Below are 26,605 nucleotides of genomic sequence, written 5' to 3' on the forward strand. Positions count from 1 at the left end.
TAGCTGCATCTAATTCTGTTTGTCAAAATAAATCTTTGCAATGGCACAAACTGTTCAAAGTTTGCGCGAAGATTTGTAGCTCGGGTGCTCGTTGTTGTGGTTCTGTTCGCTGAGCTGGAAGTTCTTGTTGCAAACGTTTCGTCCCCTGGCTAGGCGACATCATCAGTGCTTGGGAGCCTCCTGCGAAGCGCTTCTTTTTTCAGCTGTCCGCTGTCGTGGTTGGTATATTGGGTACCCAGCACTGATGATGTCGCCTAGCCAGGGGACGAAACGTTTGCAACAAAAACTTCCAGCTCGGCGAACAGAACCACAACAACATGGCACAAACTCCCAATCACAGTCAAGACAAATTAAAACAAAATGGAAAATGTTTTATGTCATTTATTAGTAAATTACACTATATTTTATCAGCCTAGGTCAACATTGAGCAACTCAAAGACCAATATCACAGATCTGATGCAGAGCAATGCTCACTCAACATGACACCAAACTCTTAAGACTGTTACTACTGCCACGTGGTTTATCCATTCCCTACAGTCATCTTTGCGAATTGCCAGATTTATACTATTAGCTGATGTCCCCCAGGTTAAATAAACAATATTTAAGAAAGTTTGAATGTGGGGTCAAGACATTGGACAAGATATATTTTCAAATATTATTCAGTGACAACATGAAAGGTACTGTATGTTCTTTATTGTCACACTGAATTTCGCATATACTCTACACCACCTCCGACCCAATGAAAGATACCAAGTTTCCCAGCTGTAGCATGTCCTTGAGACAATAATTTTACTATTAAGTTTCATAACATGCTGGCTACTCGATTTTAAAACAATAACTCTCTCAGATGTTGAGAGCTGGCTGCTGACCCACAGGTAAATACTCTGCACAGATTAAAGTTGACTCAAATGCTAACACCATGCTAACGTTTTTTAAATAAAATTTTAACCAGTCTGAAAACAATGTCTCAATTACTTCCGACCTCTTCCTGACACCAAATGAAAAAGGTTCTCTTCTCTCCTGTCCCCATTTTCAGACGGATGTGAATGAAAGGAAAATGTTCCTCAAGCTGACTGATTTGAATTCATCTAAGGTAAGATCATGTTGTTAAGAGCATGAAATCCATTTCAATTGGGAGCAGCTGAATCTTTTCCATGACATTTATTCAGCAAAGAAAGCAAAAGTGGAGCTGAAGGTTGCCAAATTGTAGATGGTAGTACCTTGGCCTAAAACTCAAGAAAGGTGCAGTTATTAGCAAATAATAACTTTCCATATTAGTTCCGAGAACAGAATACAAGTACATATCAAATTTTTTTCTTGACATGATTCTACTGTTCAAGTGTTAGCACCTAGTGAAGGTGTGAGTGAGGTTTCTCTTAGGACTGGAGGGGAGGAATGGGATGACAATAATGAGTTTTGAAAGAAAAACACCGATTGGAAACAATGAACTACTTGACAGTGTCAACATGGGTGTAGATCAACTAAATTCACCAAAGCTGGCAAATCTCACCTAAAGGGCTGCCATTCCTTGAATCAGTTCATAGTAGGCAGCTTGCAGAGCTTGGAAAACACACCAAAATGTCTGTAAATTATGAGTCAAGAAATCAAGAGCACAGGAAAAGAGCTATCTATATTTATGATGATCTTCGGGCACATTAATTCAACAGATGTAACAACGGTGTAAAATGGTTGCAGATTAGTACTTCTACTGAACTTGCAGTGGAAATTCAGAGATCGGCTTCTCTGTTTTCGGTGAGTGTGCAAAAATATCTGGAAAAGGGTGCCACACACCACTTCCATTTGTTATCACCGAAGGTAAACAAAGTTTGATATGGATTTACAAAATGTTCAGACAATGAACTGTACCTCATGGCAACTTTTCATAATTTATTTAAGTTCATGTCTGGTAGGTTTAAATACTGTAAGGATCCTCCCTGCTGCAATCCCGCATTTAAATTTTAACTCATGGGAGAAGCTTGCAGCTGCAGTGAGGCAGGATCCAGACTGAGACACACAGGGTAATGATAAGCTACATCTACTATGCCCAACTCTAAGCAATACAGAATCATGGGGGGGGGGTTGGAACATGCCAATGAGCAACGCTTAAAAAAAAGTTTTGAAAATGCAGCAGGGGTAATACAGCATTTTTGTGCACCATAAAAAGTTTTTTCAAACTGAAAAGAAAGTAATGCCAAAGGTAGTAAAAAAAAAGGTCAAAACAAATTGGAAACACATCTTTGGAAAAACTAAAGAAAGGAAATTAACATACAATTTTAAACAGGAACAGACTAAACAAACCCACAGCATTTATGTTCCACGTGAACCTCCACTCATCCAACTTCAGCTAATCTATTTTCTCCTTCACATATATCTGACTTCCCCAGAAATAAATCTTTACTAGTTGCTTCAACTACGTGCTGTGATAGGGGACTCCATATTCCAATAATTCTATGGAAACTGAAACCTCTCCTGTACTTCCTACTAGATTAATTAGTGACTATTTTCATATTTATGACTAGTTCTGTTCTCCCCAAGTGGAAACAGCTTTCCTATATCCCACCCATCAAACCTTTACATAACGTTGTGACAACTATCACTTCACCAACAAGCACTCTCTTCTCCAGAGAAGCAGCTTCTTGATAAATATGTACCTGTCAAGGACGGAGAAAGGGATCGAGCAAGGGAGCTGTGGTTTAATAAAGCCAGGTGCCGGCAGGTGGGATGAGATTGGGTTGGGATATCTGGACGTGTTGGATCGAAGGGTCTGTTTCCATGCTGTACATCTCTATGACGCTAAGTTGAATCTCTTGTCAAGAGGAAGGCGGCGGCTTATGTTAGGATGAGGCGTGAAGGCTCAGTTAGAGCACTTGTGAGTTACATGTTACCCAGGAAGGTCCTAACCAGAGAGTTAAGGAGAGCCAGGAGGGAACATGAGACGTCTTTGGAAGGTAGAATCAAGGAAAAACCTAAAGCTTTCTATAGATATGTCAGGAATAAAAGACTGACTAGAGTAAAATTAAGGTCAGGGTTAGAGTAGTGCTGGAAAAGCACTGCAGGTCAAGCAGCATCCGAGGAGCAGGAAAATCGATGTTTCGGGCAAAAGCCCTTCATCAGGAATGAAGGGCTTTTCCAGCACCACTCTAATCTAGACGCTGGTTTCCAGTAGTGCTCACTTTTGACTAAAATGAAGGTCAGTCAAGGGCAGTAGTGGGAAATTGTGTGTGGAGTCCGAGGGGACAGGAGAGGCACTAAATGAATATCTTTTGTATGGAAAAAGACAATGCTGTCGAGGAGAATACTGAGATACAGGCTATCAGACTAGACGGAATTGAGATTCATAAGGAGATGGTGCTGACAATTCTCGCAAGTATGAAAATTAATAAGTCCCCTGAGGCAGATGGGATTTATCTGGGAAGAGAGGAGATTGCAGAACCTTTGGCTTGGATCTTTATGTCATCATTGCCTACAGGAATAGTGCCAGAAAACTGGAGGATAGCAAATGTTGCCCCCTTGTTCAAGAAGGGGAGCAGGGACAACCCTGGTAATTATAGACCACTGAGCCTTACTTTGGCTGTGGGTAAGCATTGGAAAGGACTAAAAGAGATAGGATTATAAGATATAGGATTTATAATCATCTAGAAAGAAATAACTTGATTAGGGATAGTCGCCACAGTTTTGTGAAGGGTGGGTCGTGCCCTGAGTTCTTTGAGAAGGTGACCAAACAGGTGGATGAAGGTAAAGTGTTTGATAAGGTTCCCCATAGCAGGCTTTTGCAGAAAATACAGAGGCATGGCATTGAGGATGATTTAGCAGTTTGGATCAGAAATTGGCTAGCTGAAAGAAGACAGAGGGTGGTGGTTCATGGGAAATGTTCATCTTGGAGTTCAGTTACTAGTGGCATACCGCATGGATCTTTTGGAGCCACTGCTGTTTGTCATTTATGACTCTGAGGGCATAGAAGGATGGGTTAGTAAATTTGCGGATGACACTAAGGTTGGTTGAGTTCTGGACAGTGTTGAAGGATGTTGCAGGTTACAGAGGGGCATAGATAAGCTGCAGGGCTGGGCTGAGAGGTGGCAAATGGAGTTTAACGTGGAAAAGTGAGAGATGATTCATATTGGAAAGAGTAACAGGAATACAGAGCACTGGGCTAATGGCAAGACTTTTGGTAGGGTGGAAGAGCAGAGTGATCTCAGTATCCATGTACATTGATCCTTGAAGGTTGATAGGGTTGTTAAGAAGACATACTTTCTGTTAACCTTTTACTGGTAGAGGAATCGAGTTTCGCAGCCATGAGATCATACTGCAGCTCTACAAAACTCTGGTGCAGCTGCACTTATAATATTGCTTACAGTTCTGGTCACGGCTTTATACAAAGGACATGGAAGCGTTGGAAAGGATGCAGAAGAGATTTACCAGGTTATTACCTGGTATGGAGGGAAGGTCTCATGAGGAAAGGCTGAGGGACTTGAGGCTGTTTTCGTTAGAGAAGAAGGTTGAGAGATGACTTAATAGAGACATACAAGATGATCAGAGAGTTAAATAGGGTGGACAATGAGAGTCTTTCTCCTTGGATGGTGATGGCTAGCATGAGGGGACATAGCTTTAAGTTGAGGGATAATAGATATAGGATAGTTGACAGAGATAGTTTCTTTACTCAGAGCAATAACGGTGTGACACGCCCTGCCTGCAAAAGTAGTAGATGTGCCAACTTTGAGGGCATTTAAATGGTCATTAGATAAACATACAGATCACAATGGAATAGTGTAGGTTAGATGGGTGGCAGACTGGTTTCACAGGTTGGCACAACATCAGAGTGCTGAAGGGTCTATACTGCGTTGTAATGTTCTATGTTTCTTGATAGATACAATCTCAGTTCCAATAGTACTTTCTTTTGTACATTCAGTTCTGCAATATCCTTTTTAATAGTCTGGAGACCTGAATTCCATATAGTACACATTGTGATCTATTTGCGATTCTTCCCACATTTTAGAAAATTTCTCTTTTTTTGAATTCTGACCCTATAGCAGTGGTTCCCAATGTTTTGTTTGCTTTATTCTAAACTGACCTTATTATCCTCGGTAACTACTGAGCGCTTTTTATTACCTGCAATCAGTTTCCTTTGTGCCGCTTTGTAAGAGGCTATTTTTGCAGAAACGTCTTTTTTTATTATTAAAATGTACCACCTTACAGGATCTACATGGAAACTCATTTGCCAAGTACACACACATGCTGACAGATTGCAGTAAATTCAAACCAACCAACCAATTTAACAAAGCTTTATAAATTTAGCTTCAGTTAACTCAAGAGCTTTTGGCCACAGTCAACTCTGCAGACGTTTTACTCAAAACATTATAAAACTGGTTTACTTACCATCCAACCTTGGACCACCTCCATATCTAGCATAGAAGATATCAGCTGCTTTCTGAGAAATCCTTTTGACATCACAGATTTTATCAGGAATAAGTCTGTTATGTGCACACAGGTGGCAAGAATTATCAATTGGTTTTGTTACTGCCGAGTCATCCAGCCACTTCCGTAACCAGTCCACTGGTAGAAATTCATAGTGCTCATCTAAAACAAAAAAAATCCAGAAACTTTACACTAGCAAACATTTAACTAGCTACTTTAATGAGACATATGAAATAAAGTTTTCAGATAATCTTCAGCAGGTATACAGGCAGTGTTCATTTGTGCAGGAAACAATAAGTGCAGGCGGCTGTGTACATGTGACAGACTGAGTGACCACATTTACTGTCGTAATTCATACTGCAAACTCAAACTTAATAAACGGTTATTTGGGAGACACCTCAATGGACTGGTCACACTTGGAACTTTATATTGCATGTCATGCTTGCGGAAGACATGGTTAAGATTTTAAAAAAAGTTTACACCATTACTGGTAGTATGCTTTGGGGAAGGGGGATGGTGGCAAAGAGACATAATAGCTGATTGCAACATGATTTACTGAGACATATACTGAGATGGAAAACATTTCATTAAGTTTGCCCCCTTCCATTCCAGCATGATGCAATAATAATGGATTGTTGACTATCAACCTCCAGTATTTGAGACACAGGAGATGAAAAGAACTCGGTTGATACAAAGCAATGGGAATTATAGATGCAAAGTGACCGAGGCCTTCCAAACGTACTACACTTCCCACATTGCCTCTCAAATTATTACAGGAAACAAGTCCTGCCCAAATCTTCTGAGGAGCGGCAATACAAAATAGGAAAATTAGACTATTTGATCTCAAGTGGTCACAGCTTGTCTGCTCATGTTTCAAATTCCATATTCTTAACTAACCCTGATAACCCTTGATTCCCTGCCTAACCTCTCCACCTCTGTCTTAAATATATTTAATGACCCTGCCTCCTCCACCTTTCGGAAAAAAAAATCTCATCTTTGTCCTGGAAGGACACCTAGTTTTAAAACGTTATCCTCTGGTTCTGGATTGACCTACAAGAGGAAACATCTTTTCTATGTTCACCTTGTCAAGGCCACTTAGGATCTTAAAAGCTTCAATTCCGCACATTTCTAAACTCCAGTACATTCAACCTTTTCTCAAAAGAGAATCCACTCATTTCAGCTAACAATGGAATAAACCACTTCTGGACTGGCTCCAGTGTGTTTACTTCCAATAAATATACAAAAACTGTGCAGGATATTGAGTTGTGGTCTCACCAATGCTCCGCAAAACTGAAGCATAACATCCTTAAATTGAAGTCAATCTCTTTTTCTTAATTCACAGATGGGACATGTGTGTCACTGGCTAGCCAATTTTTATTGCCCATTCCTAGCTGCCAGTGAGAAGGTGATGGTGAGCTGCCTTCTTGAACCGATGCTGCGTATATTTGGTAGGTAGACTCTCAATTCCACTTGGGAGGAAATTCCAGGCTTTGCACCATGACAGTGGAAGAATGGCAATATATTTCCAAGTCAAAATGGTGAACGATTTGGAGGGAACTTGTAGGCAGTGGTGTTCGCCTGTATCTGCTGCCCTTGTCCTTGTGGATGGAAGTGGTTAAGAGTTTGGAAGTTGCTATCTAAGAATTTTTGGTGAATTTCTGCAGTACATTTTGCTGATGGCACACACTATTTCTACTGAGTGCCGATGAAAAAAAAGTGGATACTTGTGGATCTGGTGCGAATCAAGCATGCAGCTTTGTCCTGGGTGGTGCCAAATTTCTTCAGTATCGTTGGAGCTGCACCCATCCATGCAAATGGGGAGTATTTCATCACACTCCTGACTTGCGATGGTACTTGATGGGCAGGATTTAGGGACTCGGGAGGGGAGTCTCTCATTTCAGCGTTCCTAGCTTAAGACATGCCATTGTAGCTACTGTGCTTATGTGGTGAGTCCAGTTGCATTTCTGGTCAATGGTAACCCCCCCCCCAGGATATTGGTTGTGGGGAACTCACCAATCATAACAACATTGAATGACAAATGGCAGTGGTTAGATTGTCTCCTATTGGAAATGGTCATTGTCTGGCATGAATGTTGCTTGCCAGTTGTTAGTCCAAACCTGGTTGTTGTCCAGATTTTGTTGTATTTGAATATAGGCTGCTTCAGTATTTGAGGAGTCATGCATGGTGCTGATGGAGGGAAAGTCTTGATGAATTAGCTAAAGATGGCTGGGCCGAGGACATTTCCCTGAGGAACTCGTGCAGAGATCTCTTGGAGCGGAGATGACAGCTCTCCAATAACCACCTCCAATTCTTTGTGCCAGATATGACTTCAATCAGTAGAAACAGTTTTCCCCCTAATTCCCATTGATTCCAGGTTTGCTAGCATTCCTTGATACTACACAGTCGAATGCAACCTTGATGTCAAGGCTGTCACTCTCACCTCACCTCTGGAATTTAGCTCTTTTGTCCATTTTCAAACAAGGCTGTAATGAGGTTACGTGCTGATTGGCCTGGCAGAACCCAAACTTGGCATCACTGGCAGGGTGGAGAAGATAACTGATCTTCTTAACTAGCTCAGTGAAAGTGCCCCAGTTTCACCTTGATACCTCACACTCACTATCTCCGCTACTGAACCTACCATTTCCTGCAACATCTTCCCCACTCATTCTCATCCTCACTAACATCTGACCCTGACTAACTCAAGTCTCTTTTGCACAGCCTATTCACCTCCTCAGGGCATCTGCACACATGCACCAAAAGTAACAGCTTGCCACCCACCTTTCTCTCCCTCACCCACTATGTGCAGAGTTTCCTGACTCAGATCACTCTGAGCAGCTGACTGACCATGTCCAAGCACCTGTACAGGTCATTCTGCTATAATGCGCGTTTCAATAATGTGAATTCGTGACTGACAAATTGGGGACTGTTTCTAAAGCGCCAACTTTAAAGTGTGTATTGGTTATAACACGATTCCCGTCCCATTAGTTTAAATGGTACTGCTATTACACAATTTTCTTACACCATGGATTGCATGAGCACGAATCAACTGCGTTATAGCAGAACTGACTGCACTGGCGATTCTTTTGCAGTTGGTTACCATAGTGATTAGTCACAGACGGAGTCTGCTTGTATTCTTTAACATCTAAACATATTTTTTAAACAACAAAGAGAAAAAAGCTCTTAATATAAAATAACAAAGCCAAGTTTCAAACTGCTCCTCAACACTATCCTTTTACTATTAGTCAATTCCAGTGAAATTTCACTCTTGTCTCAACACTAAGCTTTTAAATTAACAGATTGCTCGCAGCTTCTTGTCCTCAGGCTGTAGAGACATTTTCACAATACTTTTCCAAGTCCACTAGAAAAAATATTTCACAATACTCTTCAAGAAGCTCTTCACGAGCCGACTGATCACGTGACACCGACTGGAGACCAGTCCTCCGCGCACCACGACACCTCGTGCCTGGGATGAGAATCATGCAACAGCGGATGGGAGCTCGCTTCATATTTTAAAAAAAAAGGTCGGCAATTCACAAATCATGTTTAATAAGCTCACATTGTAGGGGAACTACCTGTACTGTGTACAGTTCTGGTCGCTCTGTTACAGAAAGAATATTGTTAAACTGGAGAAGGTTCAGAAAAGATGGACTAGGATGCTGCTAGAACTGGAATGTTTGAGTTATAAGGAGATGCTGTATAGGCTGGGACTTCTTTCACTGGAGTGTGGGAGGTTGAGGGGCGACCTTATAGGAGGTTTATAAAATCATAGATAAGGTGAATAGCAACAGTCTTTTCCCTGGGATGGGAGAGTTCAAAACTAGGGGGCACATTTTTAAGGCGAGAGGAGAAAGATTTAAAAAAAGAGAATCTTGCAACGTCTTTTTAAAAACACAGAGGGTGGCTTGCATATGGAATGAACTGCCAGAGGAAATGGTAGATGCAGGTACAGTTACAACATGTAAAAATCATTTGGATGGTACATGAATAGAAAGGTTTCAGAGGGATAGGGGCCAAATGCATTCAAATGGGACTAGTTTAGTTTGAGAAACTTGGTCAGCATGGAAGAGTTAGACTGAAGAGTCTGTGTTGCTCCAAGACTAAAATAAATCCAACGGACATTGATAGGCTAGATAACAGGTCAAAGTATGGCAAATAGAATTTAATGTGTTAAGTCTGAAAATGCCCGATCTCGGAAGCTAAGCAGACTCAGGCCTTGTTAGTACTTGGATGGGAGACCGCCTGGGAATACCAGGTGCAGTAGGCTTTTACGGGGCGGCATGGTGGCTCAGTGGTTAGCACTGCTGCCTCACAGCACCAGGGTCCCAGGTTCGATTCCAACCTTGGGCGACTGTCTTGTTTGGAGTTTGCACATTCTCCCAGTGTCTGCGTGGGTTTCCTCTGGGTGCTCTGGTTTCCTCCCACAGTCCAAAGATGTGCAGATCAGGTTAATTGACCATGCCAAATGGCCCATAGTGTTCGGTGCATTTGTCAGAGGGAAGTGGGTCTGGGTGGGTTACTCTTCGGAGGGTCGGTGTGCACTTGTTGGGCTGAAGGGCCTGCTTTCACATTGTAGGGAATCTAATCTAATCAAAGCATGAAGTTATATATTTTGGTTAGAAAAATGAAAAGTCAAGTTATTATTTATATGGAGAGAAACTTCACAATCTGGATGCCCTCATTCATAAGTTGCAGAAAGCCTGTGTGCAGGTGTGGCATGTAATAGAGAGAACAGACAGAATCTCTAAATTTATTGCTAACCTGATAGACTATAAAAGCAGGGACATATTGTTGCAATGAGACAAAGCATTGGTGAGACCACTGCTGGAATCCAGTTTCTTACTAGAGAAAGGATGTAACTGCATTTGACGCAGTTTGGAGAAGGTTCACTTAATTCCAGAGACGAAAAGGTGAGATTGAGTGGTTTTGCCAGAGTTTAGAAGGATGAAAGGAGATTTACTTGCAATATCCAAGGTGGCAGAGAGGACTGACAATGAAGGCGCAGAACAAATACTCTCGCTTGTGAAGCAACCTAGTAAGTTAGGCTATAATTTAGGCTAATGGGTGGCAGATTTAAAACAAATGATGAATTACTTCTCTGAAAGGGTACTGAATCTGTAGAATTTTCTATTCGAGCATGGCGGACACTGGGACACTGACTACATTTGAGGAGAGACACAGATTTTTAATTAGGTGTGGATTGAGAATTATGGTGAGATGACAGGAAGAGAGAATTGAGGCCAAGATTAGATCGGCCATGATTGGAGAAAATAGTGGAGCAGGCACGAGGGATGAAATTGCCCAGTCCTAGTTCTTAAGTTTTTAACAGGGTAGCAAACTTAACATAGTTTGTTGCTTACCTTTATGAAGCAGAGGAATCTTATGAGGTGAATTTTCAATACACCAAAGGGTATTTGGAGAAAGTGGGAATATGGCATTGGAATGGAGGATAAGCTATGAGCCCACCTAATGGCAGAGGATGCTCAAAGGCCTGGATTTGCCTACACCGGTCAAGTTTTTTATGTTTCTTACTAACCATCTTCTGGAAATCCAAGTGCAGTAATTCTACACATTCCTCTTAATGCAAAGTACATGTTATGCCTTCGAATAACTCCATTAATTGGTTGAACATTATTTCCCCTTGGCCGATTCTGTTGGTTAACTTTCCAGATTCCCTTCAAGTTTTCCAAGTGCATAGCTATATTCTCTTGGATCAATTCTAGCACCTTTCTCACAACAGAAATCAAGATAACTAGTCTACTGTATCCTTTTTGCTGCCACCTTTCCTGAATTGAGGTGAGATTTGCTATTTTTCAGTCTGATGGAACGAAGCAACTTTAGAAAATTAAGTTAAAAATCACACAACACCAGGTTATAGTCCAACAGGTTTAATTGGAAACACACGAGCTTTCGGAGCGACGCTCCTTCATCAGGTGATTGTACACCCCAGTCCAACACCGGCATCTCCGAATCATGACTACTTTAGAAAATTAACACCACATCTACTACCTCATTAACAATCTCTCGAGACCCATCGATCACCTCTGCCATTTCTTTATTATCTACTATAAACTCCACTTTCTCACCCTCTGGAGGACCAACACTCACTTATTAACCTTTTCCTTTTTTTAAAAACATACCTACACAAACTCTTGCTATCTGTTCTTATTTTCCGAGCTAGCTTGCTTTCAGTCCAATTTCTTGATTAACCTTTTAGTCACTTGCTGCCATCACTTATGTCGTGACCAATATTATGGCCAACACTCATCTTTGCCTGATTTCATGTTTTTCCTTACATTTGAGGCTTTCATTAACTTTAGTTAACCAAAGATGGTAAGTCTTCTCTTAAGAACTTTGCATAGTCAGGGTACATTTATTCCAAGTACTCTTGTTAAAAAAAAATTCCCTTAAACACTATGCATCTATGGTCTGACTTTAGCTTAGTATCATCACAACGCTAGTCCCTTTTTTCCTAAAAGCCGTTCCTTGGTTCAAGGAGACTCTGTCCTTGATTTTCTTTCAGAGGGGCAATAAACTGGGCCGGGGTCCAATCAGTCTGGTTTGGTATAGAGATGAAAAGGATTTAGAGAAGCCTTTTGTTTATATGTAAACAGATGAGACTTCAGGCTAAAGTGGTCATGCTTTAGAAGTATAAAGAGAGGGGACTGGTCAGCTCTTGAGCTGGGCTGAGCTGGCTTTAGTTCAGTCTTGAACTGGGAAGTTCAACAGGGAGCTGCGTGGAAACTTTCTCTCTTTTCTGCCCTTCAACTTCAACCTATAAGCGTGTTCCATTTATACTGGGTTTTAAAGGGAGTTGGCTTATTGGGACTGTTGTATATATCCGGAACAGCATAATTAAGTCTAGTTGGATAGTTGAGCTCTGTAGAGGTTCTTTGTTCTGTTCTTTGTGTTTCATTGTGTAATTTTGTGACTAAATTTTTGTCTGTTTTAAAATCTAGTAGTCAACTGAGCAAGCTTACTCTGGGTAATTGTCACAGTACGCTTACCGAAACAAATTGCAAAATTATGGTCTGGGGCTGCCTGCTTAAGAACGTTTTGAGTGGTCTGGCCTAGTCCATAACAGTATGCCAGTTCACTTTAGTGAGCTCAGCTTTCATGCCCATATAATTGCCCTCATTTAGATTTAAAATACTAGTCGTAGACCCAACCTATTCCTTGTCTTCCTCCAAGCCAATTCCACAACTGGACCTCCAAACTGTTCTACAAATGCCATCCTTAATTTACAGTGCTAACCCTCCTTTAACAATTTTTCTAATTTTCATGAATGTTACTCACCCCAAATATTGTGTCTTATGGTCTGGGGCTGCCTGCTTAAGAACGTTTTGAGTGGTCTGGCCTAGTCCATAACAGTATGCCAGTTCACTTTAGTGAGCTCAGATTTCATGCCCATATAATTGCCCTCATTTAGATTTAAAATACTAGTCGTAGACCCAATCTTTTCCCTACTATTCCTTGTCTTCCTCCAAGCCAATTCCACAACTGGACCTCCAAACTGTTCTACAAATGCCATCCTTAATTTACTAACCCTCCTTTAACAATTTTTCTAATTTTCATGAATGTTACTCATCCCGAATATTGTGTCTTCCTGAAGCCACGTCTCTATAATGGCTTTCAAATTGTCTATATTTACTTCAATGTTGCTATCACTTCATTTACTTTGATTGGAATGCTATGCACGTATAGAATCTTTAGTTTTGCCTTCTTTCTATCTTCTTAACATCTTCTCCAGTGCTATTCCACCCCCCCCCACCCGCCCTTTCCCTCCCTTTAACCCTAATTTCCCATACCCATGCCGCCCAAATGTTTTCACTCAGAACAGTTCAAAACTCGGAGTCACTAACATGCATTCGCCATTGACCAGGACATGGCAGCATCAATGCAGCTTTGAGAATTGCAAATCTTAGTAAGAAATAAGTGAAGCTAAATTATTTCTGTTTCTCTTTGAAACAAGATTAGGCTTTGATTTTGGTGTATTAATAATGGGAATGCCAACAGCATTCAAAGTTATTACAGGGCAAATAGATAGCTTGCTAACTCTTCGCAAAACCGTGTGAAATGCAAATGCAGAAGCTGTCAATGATAATCTACTCCTCTAGAGACTATGCTATTGAAGTTTTTACCAAATAAATCTGCACATATATCACTGTCATGGAACGAACTTAAGGCAGCGACAAAAGTCACACTGAAGACAGATGAAAAAAAGGTTAGTGAGACCGTTGAGGTACAAACAGTTTTCCTTTTAAATGGCATACCATCACCCTCTCTAGCCCAGAAAAGCTAAAAAGCATGGAATCTCCTTCCCCAAAAGAACATTCAATGTTTCTTTAAGTAAGCATTTCTGTTTTTTTCCTTTGTCTCTCCTACAATCGTGTGTATAATCTTTATGTCGCTTTCTATACAATTATTTAAATATAACTTACACTTCCCATTCTTTATTCCCTTGCTTGAAGACTGTGTCACTATGTGGATTCCTCAATTTGATTAATTATAATTAAAAACAAATACGATGTGAAAAAAGTCACTTACATTTGAATGGATAAACCTCACCTTTTTATGGCAAGTTTCGTGGGTAACAAGAAAGTATTGCAATGCCATGGTCCTGATGTATTTGAAAGCACAGTCTCGCAGTGATATCCTGGGACAACAGGCTTATGAAGAAGCAGGTCATATCAGGCAGCAATAACAATTTTCTGGGCAGGAGCAGTCACTAGATGCTACAATTTGACTTTCTCTTTAATAACAGTGAGCGGCATTAGAATAACTTTTCCTCCTATCACAAAAACTTCAGGCCTTCATATAAAAAGGAAGAACACTGACTCTCAATCAATAATTGACATTTTTCTATCTAATTTCACTTGTCTACTCATTCGGCAGCATATATCACTAAATTAGTCAATCAAGATTAGGGATTGGACTAATACTCCCCCTACCTAGCAGAGAATAATTGAGCAAGACAGAGCTCAACGGCCTCCACTGAAACACAAAGCAAGTCTTCTGCTTGTATGGCCTTTTGTTCACAACGGGATAGCTGGGCAATGTGGGGGTGCACTAGCTACAATTTTTAATTTAGACTTGGAATGGTTTTCCTTGCCAGAGAATAAAACCACTCAAAATAATGGTTGATAGGTTTAACTTCTCTGACAGGATCAAGCAACTTTCTACTATTACGTACATGCTGTCATCTCTGCGGGACAGATTTACTGAGCAAATTGAATAGGTTTTTTCCAAAAGAAATTGTTCAGATAGATGGACATATTAAATGTGAACTCTACCCTCCAATAAATTTACAGACCTTCTTTAGCTGGTAACATGTTAAAGAGCTCTTGCACCTCCTCATGCTTGGCTTTGCCTTTGTCCACACTCTGCTTCCGCATCTCAGCCATTTCCATGCACCACTCCTCAAATTTTTTGTTATCACGTTCAACCATTTTTTGTAAATGTGCTGCAAACAAAAATAAATGAAAGGTCTTCAAAAACCAAAAGTTTACATATGTAGAGCCGTATGTAAATCAAATATCTCCACTGCATGCAATGGGGAAAAACATTTCAACATTCTGATCAATAATAATTAGAAGCAATCTTTATTCAATTAATTTCATAATATAATAGATATACTGGCATTTTAATTTTGAAAATCACTGGAGGCTGTTAATGCAGGTTTCTTCCAACATGGAGATGTACGTTGTACTATAAACCAAATAGCTTTTCTGAAAACAAAACTTCACTGTACAAATTCAGATTATTTAGCTTAAATGGAGTGGGAACAACCAGTGACCCAAAACAGACCGGGAGAGCTGCCAATGGACTGGAGCAAAGTTGGCTCCTGCTTGGGAACTGGTGTAGCTTGGTCAGACCACATGGAAGCCCCTTATAGAAAGATGGCAGTGTTAATAATTTTACGTTTATTTCTTATTTTCCTAATGTATACTTATACTATGTATACCTGTAGTGTAACATTTCTTCCTTATTTTCTCTATTTTTTGTGCTGTTATGAAGTTGAAGGCATTTACTGTACATTTAAGATAGAGAATGCTGTCTTGAACTGAGAACTTACAAGCACCTATATATGACTAATTGGCAGTTCCAGAGTGTACTGGAAAATTAAGAAGTTGTAACATTTGGCTATGAAATGACTACCTGAGTTTTGGTATCTGTTTTGACAACAATTCTAATTTAACCAGGTTAAATTATGCCCCAGGGTACTAAAATCCAAGACTGAATCCATTGTATTGCCACCAACATTGAACCAATGAGACGATCTGATGTTGGAAGTATAACAATGCTGACATTTTGAAAATTTGAGACAGCGCAACTGTCATTGAGACAGAAACTTCTGCAGAGTTAACACCCTGCTCTCCAAGAACTTAGAAATACTCTATCAAAGGTACCTTTTCATATGAAACATATTCGCAGTAAAAAGAAAGACGATGACCCAGGGAGATCCTCAGCTGGAAGAAGAAAGACACAGAACACGAAAGCTGCTGTGTGGTTTTGAAATTAAGTTGATGCAATTTTGTAAGTGTCTTATTGGAACAGCATATTGTTATAGAATTGGAGGCAGATAATAAGCAGTTAGGAGAAAGTGGAGCTTAGAATTGTGAATTATTGTTTAAGGTTCACTTTTAGGGTAAAAAATTGAATTTTTTAAACTCTAAAAGTGAACATTAAAACAATAATTCACAATTCTATTGATTTTTTTCCTTAAATAGTGGAATTGGTGAGTTCTCTGTCACTCTTTAACAGATTACAAGTGAGGTGAGCTTTTCTGGGTGTTTGGTTTAATTAATAGAGGGGCTCACGTCCGTGTCGTAACAGTACTTAGGTGCCTAAGATGGTACTGTGCGTTGGCGACATTGTACACTTTTCATTGTACTCCTGTTCTTTTGTAACTTGACTACACGTGACAATAAACCTAATTCTAATTCTCCTGGGTGAGCCTAACTGCAGGTATGTCATCCTCGTGGCAGTAATGCAGCATGGCCTAGTCCTGCCCTACTGCTTTCCCTTTAATTCCAAACCACACTTCAATGTTTAGTAATATGTGATACAAAAATCACCCACATTAAAAGGCATCACATTTCCAGCTGAAAGTACTACGAATTCTAATTTACTGAGTTGTGGATGCTTACGTGGGAGTTGAACAGTTATTTCCTTTTCCTTGCCTCCTTCCACTTTACGTCTGTACACCAACATGTAAGCATTCCGCGAACAGTGAACACCTTTAACACACTTGGGTTTTCGTGTCTGTGACTTTGAAGGTTCAGCTAAAAATATGCAAAAAAAAAACCATTTCAATACTGATAAAATTGAACTGTGCAAGAAAGGACAAGATAACATCTTTAGGTACACCTGGAATAAAACTAATGGTTAGACTACTAAAGAGGAGGAGTTGATTGCTCTCACTAATTAGCATGGTGCATTTTTTTTTTAAATAAAAGCAATAATATTTACATGATATTATGAAACATTGTAACAAGATATTCCAAATGACAAAGTGTAGACATTCAACTTACCAATATGACTTAATTTGAATATAGCAACTCAAGTTAATCTTTCAAATATGAGGTGGTCAGGCAAAATACCAGAGTTCAATTATTTTCATATCTGAACTATATGCTGCTGCTCTTCAAAATCATGTGAAAATATCATATTAGATTCTAAGAAAATTGATGACGCCCAGTTCTATCTTGCTATCACTTTCAAATCCAACACTTTTCCTTGGGAGTCCCTCAGGATCGAGGATGGCTTTCTTCCACTTTAGTGCTGTGGGCCCTGGAATAACTAAATAATGGGCTATTGGAAATGCAAACCATGACAGGTATTGTTGACTGAAGCAGGTGGATGAGATGCTTTGACTTTGATATGTTCCTTCCTCTGTTTGCACTTGGCCTCCATCGGGGTCAGTCAGGAACACAAAACAGTTGTCTTCTTCCAAGTTCCTACTTCTTTAAATTGGACAGTCTTCAGCTGGAGATTCCATGGAATCAGTGGGGATATTAGATTTATTAGGGATGTTACAAGGACATCCCGGAAATGTTTCCTTTGGCCTCCTGGTTTTCACCTACCACAAGGGCAGCCTCCTGGTATTCACCTACCACGAGGGCAGAAAGGAACTTGCTTTGAAGTCAAATATGTAGCACCACAATATTGTGCATGTTAGCTTGATAGAAGACACTGATATTGGAAGGTCTATTCTGCCACTGGATTTGCAGCATTGTGTGGACGCATTACTGCTAATATTTCTCAAGGAATTTGAGATGTCTGCCATAACTGTCCATGTTTCCAACACACACATTGGGCCAGTTAACATTGCTAATCCTGTAAATCATTAACTAGGTGCCAAGTGGGAGGTCTTTACCATCCAACCTGCTGCTCCTTAGATGCTCAGAGGCTGTGTTGGCACATTGTAGATGATGCTGAATTTTAAGGACAATGTCTCTTCTCATTCAGAGGAAGCTTCCAAGGTATAGGAATGATCCACTTTGTCCAGTGACTCGTTATAAATCCTCCTAAGGGCAGTGATATGTTTCAGGAGTTGACTGGTAGAAGACTATGGTCTTCCAGATACTGAGCCTAAGGCCCAACCTTTCATATGTCCCTATGAATGTATTACCAATGGTTTGGAGCTTGGTCTCAGCAGGTACACATGCCAGTTGTCTACTGCAGTTTGATGACAGAGGTTGGGGTGTACCTGGTTCTGAACTGAACATCACGTCAGCTAAACAGTTTTCTGCTTGCCCAGTAGATTAGCTCCACACCAGTGGAGATACGGGGTATAGTGTGAATGGAAGGAAAATGGAGAAGAGCATTTGCCTGGTAAGTCAACTTGGCCAGATCCCAGTCTGCACATGCACTAGGCCTAAGATGAAGATTGCATTCTTATGCAGTAGGCAGATGGCAGCACAGAATTTCTGTAGGCATCCAACTTGGAGGAGGATGCTCCAAAAGTCAAAAAGATGTGGGGGGAGGTGGCTGTTGCTTGTTGACAATTTCAAGGAAAATGAAATGGGTATACACTCGTTTCCTAAATACAGTCATAATGACACATGAGATCAGCTGGCAGGTTTTCCTCCCATCAGATTTTAAAAACTTTATTCACAGAATGTGTACTTCACTTAATTGGCCATCATTACTTTGCCCATGCCTTGAGAATGCGATTGTGACCTGCTTTCTTGCACCAGTGCAGTCTATTTGGTATAAATACACTCAATACTGTTAGGAAGGGAGTTCCAAGATATTGAGTCAGCAACACTGAAGGACCAATACTGCATTTCCAAGATAGGAAGTGGCTTGCAGAGGAGCATGCAGGTGATGCTTCCAGGTCCATGTTACCTTTATGGAAAGTGACATGTAAGAAGCCTTAGTGAATTTCTGCAGTGAATCTTGTAGATGCACACGTGCTACTGAGCATCGGGACTGAATGCAGTGCCAATCAGGTGAGCTGTTTTGTCCTGAATCAGGTCCAGTTTCTTGAAGTGTCGCTGAAGTTGCACTCACCCAGACAAATTGGAAGTACTCCATCGCACTCCTAATTTTTACCTTTTGGATGGTGGAGAGGCACTAAGGAGTCAGGAGGTGATTTACTCACTACAGGATTCCTAGCTACTGACATTTTCTTGTAGCCACTATATTTATATGGATGGTCCAGTTCCTGGTACTATCACCTGCAAGATGCTAATTATGGGGATTCAGCAAAGATAGTGCCACTGAATATCAACTGGGGATGGCCAGAATCTCTCTTGCTAGAGAATACCATTTACTGGCAATTGTAAAGCATGAATTTTATTTATCACTGGTCAGCCCAACTTTGTATATTGCTGCATTTGATAATGGACTACGTCAGTACCTGAGGAGGCACGAATGGTACTGAACATTACTGAGGTGTACAAATATTCCCACTCCTGACCTTATGATGGAGGGAAGGTCATTGATGAAGCAGTTGATGGTTGGGTTGAGGTCACTATCCCAACAAAATCCTGCAGTGATGAGCTGGAACCAAGATTACTGTCTTCCAATTATCACAATCATCTTCCCTCATACCAGATATGACTTCAACCAAAGAGTTTTCTCCCTGATTATCATTGATTCCAGTTTTGCTAGGGCTTCTTGATACCACACTCAGTCAAATGCAGGCTTTGTCAAGGCCTGTCACTCTTACCTCACTGCTGGGATTCAGCTCTTGCCTCCAGGTTCGAACCAAGGTTGCAAAGAAGTCAGGAGCTGAACAGCCATGGCTGCAACCAATCTCATTGAGCTCAGGTTACTGTCAAGCTGCTTGAGAACACTGTTGATGACTTCTTACATCATTTTACATATGAACAAGAGTAAACTGACAAGCCTGGGCAATTTTCCACACTGTCGAGGAGATACCACTGTAGAGGCCCAGCAAGTTCTATTGCTGGAATATCATCAGGGCCCTTGGCCTTTGCAATCTCCAATGCCTCCAGCCATTACTTGATATAAGGTAAAGTGAACCAAATTGGTTGAAGACTGGCATTACATTCATCCATTTGGTACATCTAACTGAAAGCTGCTGCAAGAACTTCAGTCTTATCTTTGATGTACCAAGCTCCTCCAACATTCAGGATGGGATACTTGTGTGCCTTGTTGTTGGTTCCCTCACCACCTGCCACCAAGAGTTCATTCTTAAGAGTTCACCTCAGTTCATTCTTAGAAGTCATGTCCTACACCTGCAACCGATTTTAATGTTTGAATGAATGTTTGCATCAGCATCTGCCTCTAGTCTCAACGCATCCACAACACTCCTACATTGTCTCTATACTGTCCAGGGTTTGGGGGTGAGCAGCATTGTCTGACTTCCATTTCATGTTGCACTGAAACTTCCACCAATTAAAATAAAGCTGAAGCCATCACCAACAAATCCCAAAAAAATTACTTGCATAACGACTGATTCCATTGCCTCCTGTCTCAAGCTAAACCAGAAACTGTTTCCCCTGGCGTGACCCTGAGGTAAGCCTGTGATTCCATATTCCTTCCAACATGAAGATGACTACTTTCACCCATTTAAAATTGCTATCCTTACCTCATCCCATCTGCTACTTTCACCACAACCAGATCAACCGTTCAAACAATATTCTGGGAAGCAACTATCGTCCATCCTCCATAAACATGAGTCCATCCAGATTCACTCACCGATCACCCTTCTGCTAGCTGATCTGCACTGAGTAATCACCAACACCTCCATCTTAAAATTATCATTGCATTCAAATCCATCCATGGTCTTGTTCCCCCGCTTCTCAAACTTTGCCCAAACCCACAACACTCTGCAACTGGAAGAAGGGGGGGGGGGGGGGGGGGGGGGGGGGGGGGGGGAGACTGCAAATGCTGGAGACTCTGCACTCTTCCAACTCTCTCCCCTTCTCTGTTCCACCATTCCTGGCAGTTTTGATGCAAGGTCTGGAATTCCCCAAGTGAATAAACCTCAATTTTTCTCAGACCTCTTAAGGCATTCTCTAAAGCTTACTTCAAATGGATACATTTTTGTTCACCCATTCTCATGTGGGTAGGTAAATTCTTTGTTTCAGTGTGCTCCTATGAAACAGTTGGGAGGACAGTTTATTGTACTAGGGGTCCCATATTAATACAGGTTGCCAAATTAGCAATCTTGCACAACTCTACTGTTTACTGCAAGGAAGAAAGCCGTATCCTGTGAACAGTATCCAGTGTCAATAACTAACACATTATCAAATCAATCAACTATGACATTCCAATTATTGCAATGAGCCCAATTCAAAGATTTAACTTGAGCGATTTAAATTATGAAGAAACAAATACAGTGATACTCAGGATAGATGCTGATGCAAACTAGGAGTAAACTGCGATTAAACAGTGATGGTATATCCCACTATAATTGGCTTCAGCACCACTTGGTTAAGGAAGGTAAGTAGTTGAGGTTTGTTATAGATGGCTATCCAGCAGCTTACTTGCAGGCAAAGGGTCATGGATGAATACACAGCAGGGAAGAAGTCTGATGTCTTCTTCAATAACTGAATGTGTGTGGGATGAAGGATAAGAAAACAGATGTCTGGGGAAGGGGAGGACACAAAAATAAGGAAAAGACAATTCACACAATATCAATGAATTATCTGGTCAAAGACAATAGCTGACCATTTAATTATAAGGAGGTAATGAACAGCAGCAAATCTTTAACCAGTTTTATTGTGTAGAAAAAAAGCCAATTACTAAAATTAGCAGATTTCAACACAGTCACAAAACTTAGAGGATTATGATACAAATTTGTGCAAACAATTCCTTGTATGATTCCACCGCAGGGTGTGGCAGGCTTGATACAAAGGAAAATGGAAATCCAGCCATCCAATACCACTATTACACACTCCTACTGTGGAATCATTGGCTAACAACATTCACAGAAAGACTACAAACAAGTGACCACCCCATTCCCTGTATTTGGAAAGTGTGCAAACATGAAACTCCATGAAAGTAACAAGGGACAAAAAACAAAATCAAGACCTTTTTAAAAAAAATTAACAGACATTACATCAAAGTAACCATCAGTATCATATGTTCACTTCAAGTCAAAATTGCAGCACTCTCACTTACTGAGACTGCAGCAGTACAATTAACTAGCTTTTCACCCAGCAGTTAAAATGACTGTGCTGTTGGTGCAAAATAGTAAGTAACTGTTATTCTGTTTCGTGGACTTAGCTAGAATTGACTTTTATGAACCAGTGCACTTGTTAAATGCTAATTGTTCATGCATAGGAACTTGTTTCAGATTTGAAAGTGAATTGCACAGGAACCTGCGTCACTAAGTGCTGACAGGAGAAGTATGACATGGGTGACTTGACATGATCCCACTAAATGCTGAGCACATCTACTCAGCCATAACAAGAATATATTTCAGTAAGTAGTTCTGGACTACATCAGTGCACAGTTTTAGAGCTCATTAGCATGGACTCAGAAACTGAGTACCCGGCTTACCAAGCCAATGGAGGCGAAGGCACTGAAAACCTCAAGGGCCAAACATATATCAAGGAGTTGTCTCATTTTGAACACAACATATCTGTAAAATGTCTGAACATGGGCTAGCATCAAGCCACTGATTGCTCACCAAGATCTTCCTCTATCCCCAACTGTAGCTTCTTCCCTTCCATTTTCTCAATCTCCTCATCATTAAATTTATACCAGTCGCCGGTCCTGTCATCTCGCACGTGTGCAATGTAATGGCCGGAATATGCACTCACCCCTCTGTGGATCAGCACCGCACTCAGTTCATAAATACAGCCAATATCTGGAAGAGCACAGAAATTGAAGAATGCATTTAATTATGCACAACAAAGTGATAACAATTCTAACATTAATTAGCAGAGTACTAATTTGACATATGGTAATATTTAATGGAGTACAGTGGAATTTGATTCTCTTAATTCTCCATGCAAAACTATTACTCACTGTAACTCAAAATGTTCTAGCTGTGGTTGGAGTACTGACAACGTGATGCACTTTGACCAAATGGCACTTACAAAGCTCTGCCAGATTTTGTGATGTTTCATAATCTCAGCTTTTTTTTTAAACTGCAAAGATGTAGTTACAACAATGTAGTTCAACTGGGAGTTGTTGACTTATGTATCAATGACACATTTATTAAGAATTAATTACTATCCATTTTTCAGCTCCTTCTAGTCTGCAAGAACTAACAAAGACTCAAGAGTACTTCTTTTTTCCCTAATTCTAATTTTGTAAAATTTTCAATTGGTGCTTTTAAAAATGAAGGTCTTCTGTTTTGAGAAAAACATTTAACCTTGTGCTTTGCTGGGTAAGTCACCATGATTTCTACACAACACAGCACCAGAACTACAGTAAACTTGATGAAGGATCTGTCAGGACCTTTTACAATCAAATTGGTTTTACCACCTACAAGCTCTAGAAATATAAATATTAAAACTAAAACATTTCAGTATTAAAAGCGCAAATGACTAAATAAGCAACTTGCAAATGTGGCAGATGAAAATGTCAGATATAAATATTCATGATTGCAATGTTAGTGAGAATTGCTAACTGAAATTATTTGCATTCACCAGTAATATTTTTAGTAAACATTATTTCAATTGCTTTTTGGGTCTGAAGGGATGAAAATTTCCCAAGAGCAAAATAAATCCAGTTTAGTTCTCCTAATGAAGCAAAAAATATTTACTTCCGTTGTATAGAATGGAAGAAAGCTTGGCAAAAGCCAACAGCATTAAAAACTGTCATTGGGCACGGAAATTTTTATATTAGACCGCCCAGTCTCAAATCATATTTTTGTTTGAATGGATGTAGAAAGGATTGCAAAATTAATAATGACCCTTTTTCAAATAAAGACATCTCTCATTGAGTGAGTCCTCGTCACAGCTGAAAATTCAACTCTCGTTTTCCACTTGCAAAATGTTTTCAGAAAAAAAAAGTGCAAATGGGGCAAAACAGCTGAAACGTACCTATGCACCAACTGGATCACAAACATTCTAGTTCAACCTCACTGTGCAGCCTAGTGTTAAACAATATGTTCTCATATTTCCTGTTGCTTCTCTAAGTAAATCCTTACAGATACCAATAGCTGAATTACCTAGGATACCATTCCTGAATGCAGCATGCTTTCATCAATCTGAAAACACTAATAAATTACATTCACTGCACTCATACAGCAAAGCAAGCCTGTCTCTTAGTTTTAGTACTCTGTTTTTTGTACTTTTCTATCCCACACACAAAGGTCACACAGACAGGCTCTTTGAAAGACTACCAGTTGATGTACTACAGGTTCCATGGTTTGACAGGCAATGAAGTCAGTGACATCAATATAAATTTCGTTTAGTGAAGTCCAAGCCAGCAAGTTAAAGGTTTAACATATTAATTTGTAGCAGCCATTTACCAAGTTATAGACAGACAGTCACTATATTTACATTAGACACAAGTGCACTTCATAGGCAGGGAACAAAATACATTCAGTAATAGATCTAAGGTAACTTCAAGCAGTAACATTTAGCTGCTCAGTCAGAATAATCCTCTTCAGAGGGTCAGTGAGAATTTGACTGGCCGATTGGCCTCCACGTAGATATTCTATGTGACTACGTATTCTTCAAATGCTCTTCAGAGCAGATATGGAAACAATAAGACATTATCCCATTAAAAATGCATCCAACAGCAAGCACACTCTAAAAGAAATAACTGCAGAAGTGCCAGGCAAAAAAAAAACACCACTCATTGATCAAAAGCTCACTTTATGTGGTGGTAATAAAGGCCTGCTCTTTTACATAGGATTAACTTCAGAGAAATAGGTCATTTAGGTCAAATGGTCTGCGCATTCTAGAGCTAGGGGTCACTTCTGAAATAAAGGATTGATCATTTCACAGAAGTTAGGAGAACTTTTCCTCACAGCAGGTAACAAATCTTCAGAACTCACTTCAATCAAAAGGCAGTGGAAGTGTTGCCCTTGAATTTGAATACAAGAGCAGGGAGGTCATGATGGGGTTGTAAAGAGTAACGTGCAATTCTGGTCACGACACTAAGGAAGGACACAACTGCACTGCAGGAGATTTGAAGGAGATTCACCAAGGTATCAACTGAAATGCAGCATTTCAGCTACGAAGGGGTTAGATAAGCTCGGATGGTTTTCTTTAGATCAGAGATGCTCTTGATTGACTAGAATGCAGTTGTTCTCCTTAACTGGAGGGTCAGTACAAGGGGACATAATTTTAAAGCAAAAGTCAGCAGATTTACAAGGGATTTGAGGAAAACCTTTTTTTAACCTACATGGTGATAGTGGTCTGGAATGCACTGCCTGGCAGGTAGTTGAAGGGGGAAATGTCACAATCTTTATAAAAGTACTTGGATGAGTACATGAAGTGTCATAACATTCAAGGCTATGGACCGAGTGCAGGAAAGCAGGATTTTTGTAGTATATTTTTGGAAGTGTGTTGAAGGACTTCTTCTGTACTGTATAACTCTTATCAGGTGGCGAAAGATTTTGAAGTGAGTGAAATACGAAGTGTTCAGATTAGCCATGATTTTATTAAGCAGCAGAGTGGGGCTGAGTTGTCTATTCCTGCTCTTAATTCATACATTTAAATATTCTCACTCCACAGGAACTGCTTCCTAATTTACTTCATCTAATCTTATCAGTATAATCTCCTACTGCTTTTACCTTCATGTACACATCTCTCTTTTTTCAGAACAGGCAACTAGAATTGTTGCCTCAAATACTTCATGCGATGATAATTAATTTTTATTTATCTGTAACCGGCCAGACCAGATAAAGATTAGGTTTCTGTGGGGCGGCACGATGGCTCACTGGTTAGCACTGCTGCCTCAAAGCAGCAGAGGCCCATGTTCGATTCAAAGCACCAGGGTCCCATGGGCGACTGTCCGTGTGGAGTTTGCACATTCTCCCAGTGTTTGCATGGGTTTCCTCCGGGTGCTCCGGTTTCTTCCCGCAGTCCAAAAGATGTGCAGGTTAGGTGAAATGGCCATGCAAAATTGCCCATAGTGTTAGGTATATTAATCAGAGGGAAATGGGTCTGGGTGGGTTACTCTTCGGAGGGTCAGTGTGGACCTGTTGGGCCAAAGAACCCGTCCCCACACTGGAATCTAATCTAATCTTCTCTATAGGCTTTTAGATTAGATTAGATTACCTACAGTGTGGAAACAGGCCCTTCGGCCAACAAATCCACACCGACCTGCCGAAGCACAACCCACCCAGACCCTTCTCCTACATTTACCCCTTCACCTAACACTATGGGCAATTTAGCATGGCCAATTCACCTGACCTGCACATTTTTGGATTGTGGGAGGAAACCGGAGCACCCGGAGGAAACCCACACAGACACGGGGAGAATGTGCAAACTCCACACAGAGAGTCGCCTAAGGCGGGAATTGAACCCTGGTCTCTGGCGCTGCGAGGCAGCAGTGCTAACCACTGTACCACCGTGCCGCCCAATTTCTTCCCCATTCTATGTTGGCTTTCTTCACAATTACTCTGTATTTATGATTCCTAATTTTGGAATACCACTCTACAAAACCCCTTCATAATCTTAACTCTAAGTCAGCTTAGGGTTGGTACCTGGGACTTCAATGTTGTGGCTATTACGGAGACATGGGTAGAACAGGGACAGGATTGGCTGTTGCAGGTTCCAGGGTTTAAATGTTTTAGTAGGGGGAGAGG

At 40.5% G+C, this 26,605-nt stretch overlaps 1 protein-coding gene across 6 annotated transcripts in view; it reads right to left on the reverse strand.

Annotated features, from left to right (window-relative positions):
• The window catches only part of usp48 (ubiquitin specific peptidase 48), a 156,365-nt gene that overhangs the window by 73,543 nt on the left and 56,217 nt on the right, over positions 1 to 26,605 (reverse strand). For all 6 annotated transcript variants that reach the window (XR_006309253.1, XR_006309251.1, XR_006309252.1 and 3 more), the window contains 4 exons: positions 22,523 to 22,702; positions 16,560 to 16,694; positions 14,723 to 14,872; positions 5,374 to 5,574 (listed from right to left, as the gene is read on the reverse strand). Coding sequence is in view for 2 of the 6 variants with exons in the window: in XM_043675525.1 (XP_043531460.1) it covers positions 5,374 to 5,574; positions 14,723 to 14,872; positions 16,560 to 16,694; positions 22,523 to 22,702 (666 nt within the window). In the remaining 4 variants the exon portion in view is untranslated. The remainder of the gene's footprint in view (positions 1 to 5,373; positions 5,575 to 14,722; positions 14,873 to 16,559; positions 16,695 to 22,522; positions 22,703 to 26,605) is intronic.

This window comes from Chiloscyllium plagiosum, chromosome 34 (genome assembly GCF_004010195.1).
Source record: "Chiloscyllium plagiosum isolate BGI_BamShark_2017 chromosome 34, ASM401019v2, whole genome shotgun sequence".
Lineage (NCBI taxonomy): Eukaryota > Metazoa > Chordata > Chondrichthyes > Orectolobiformes > Hemiscylliidae > Chiloscyllium > Chiloscyllium plagiosum.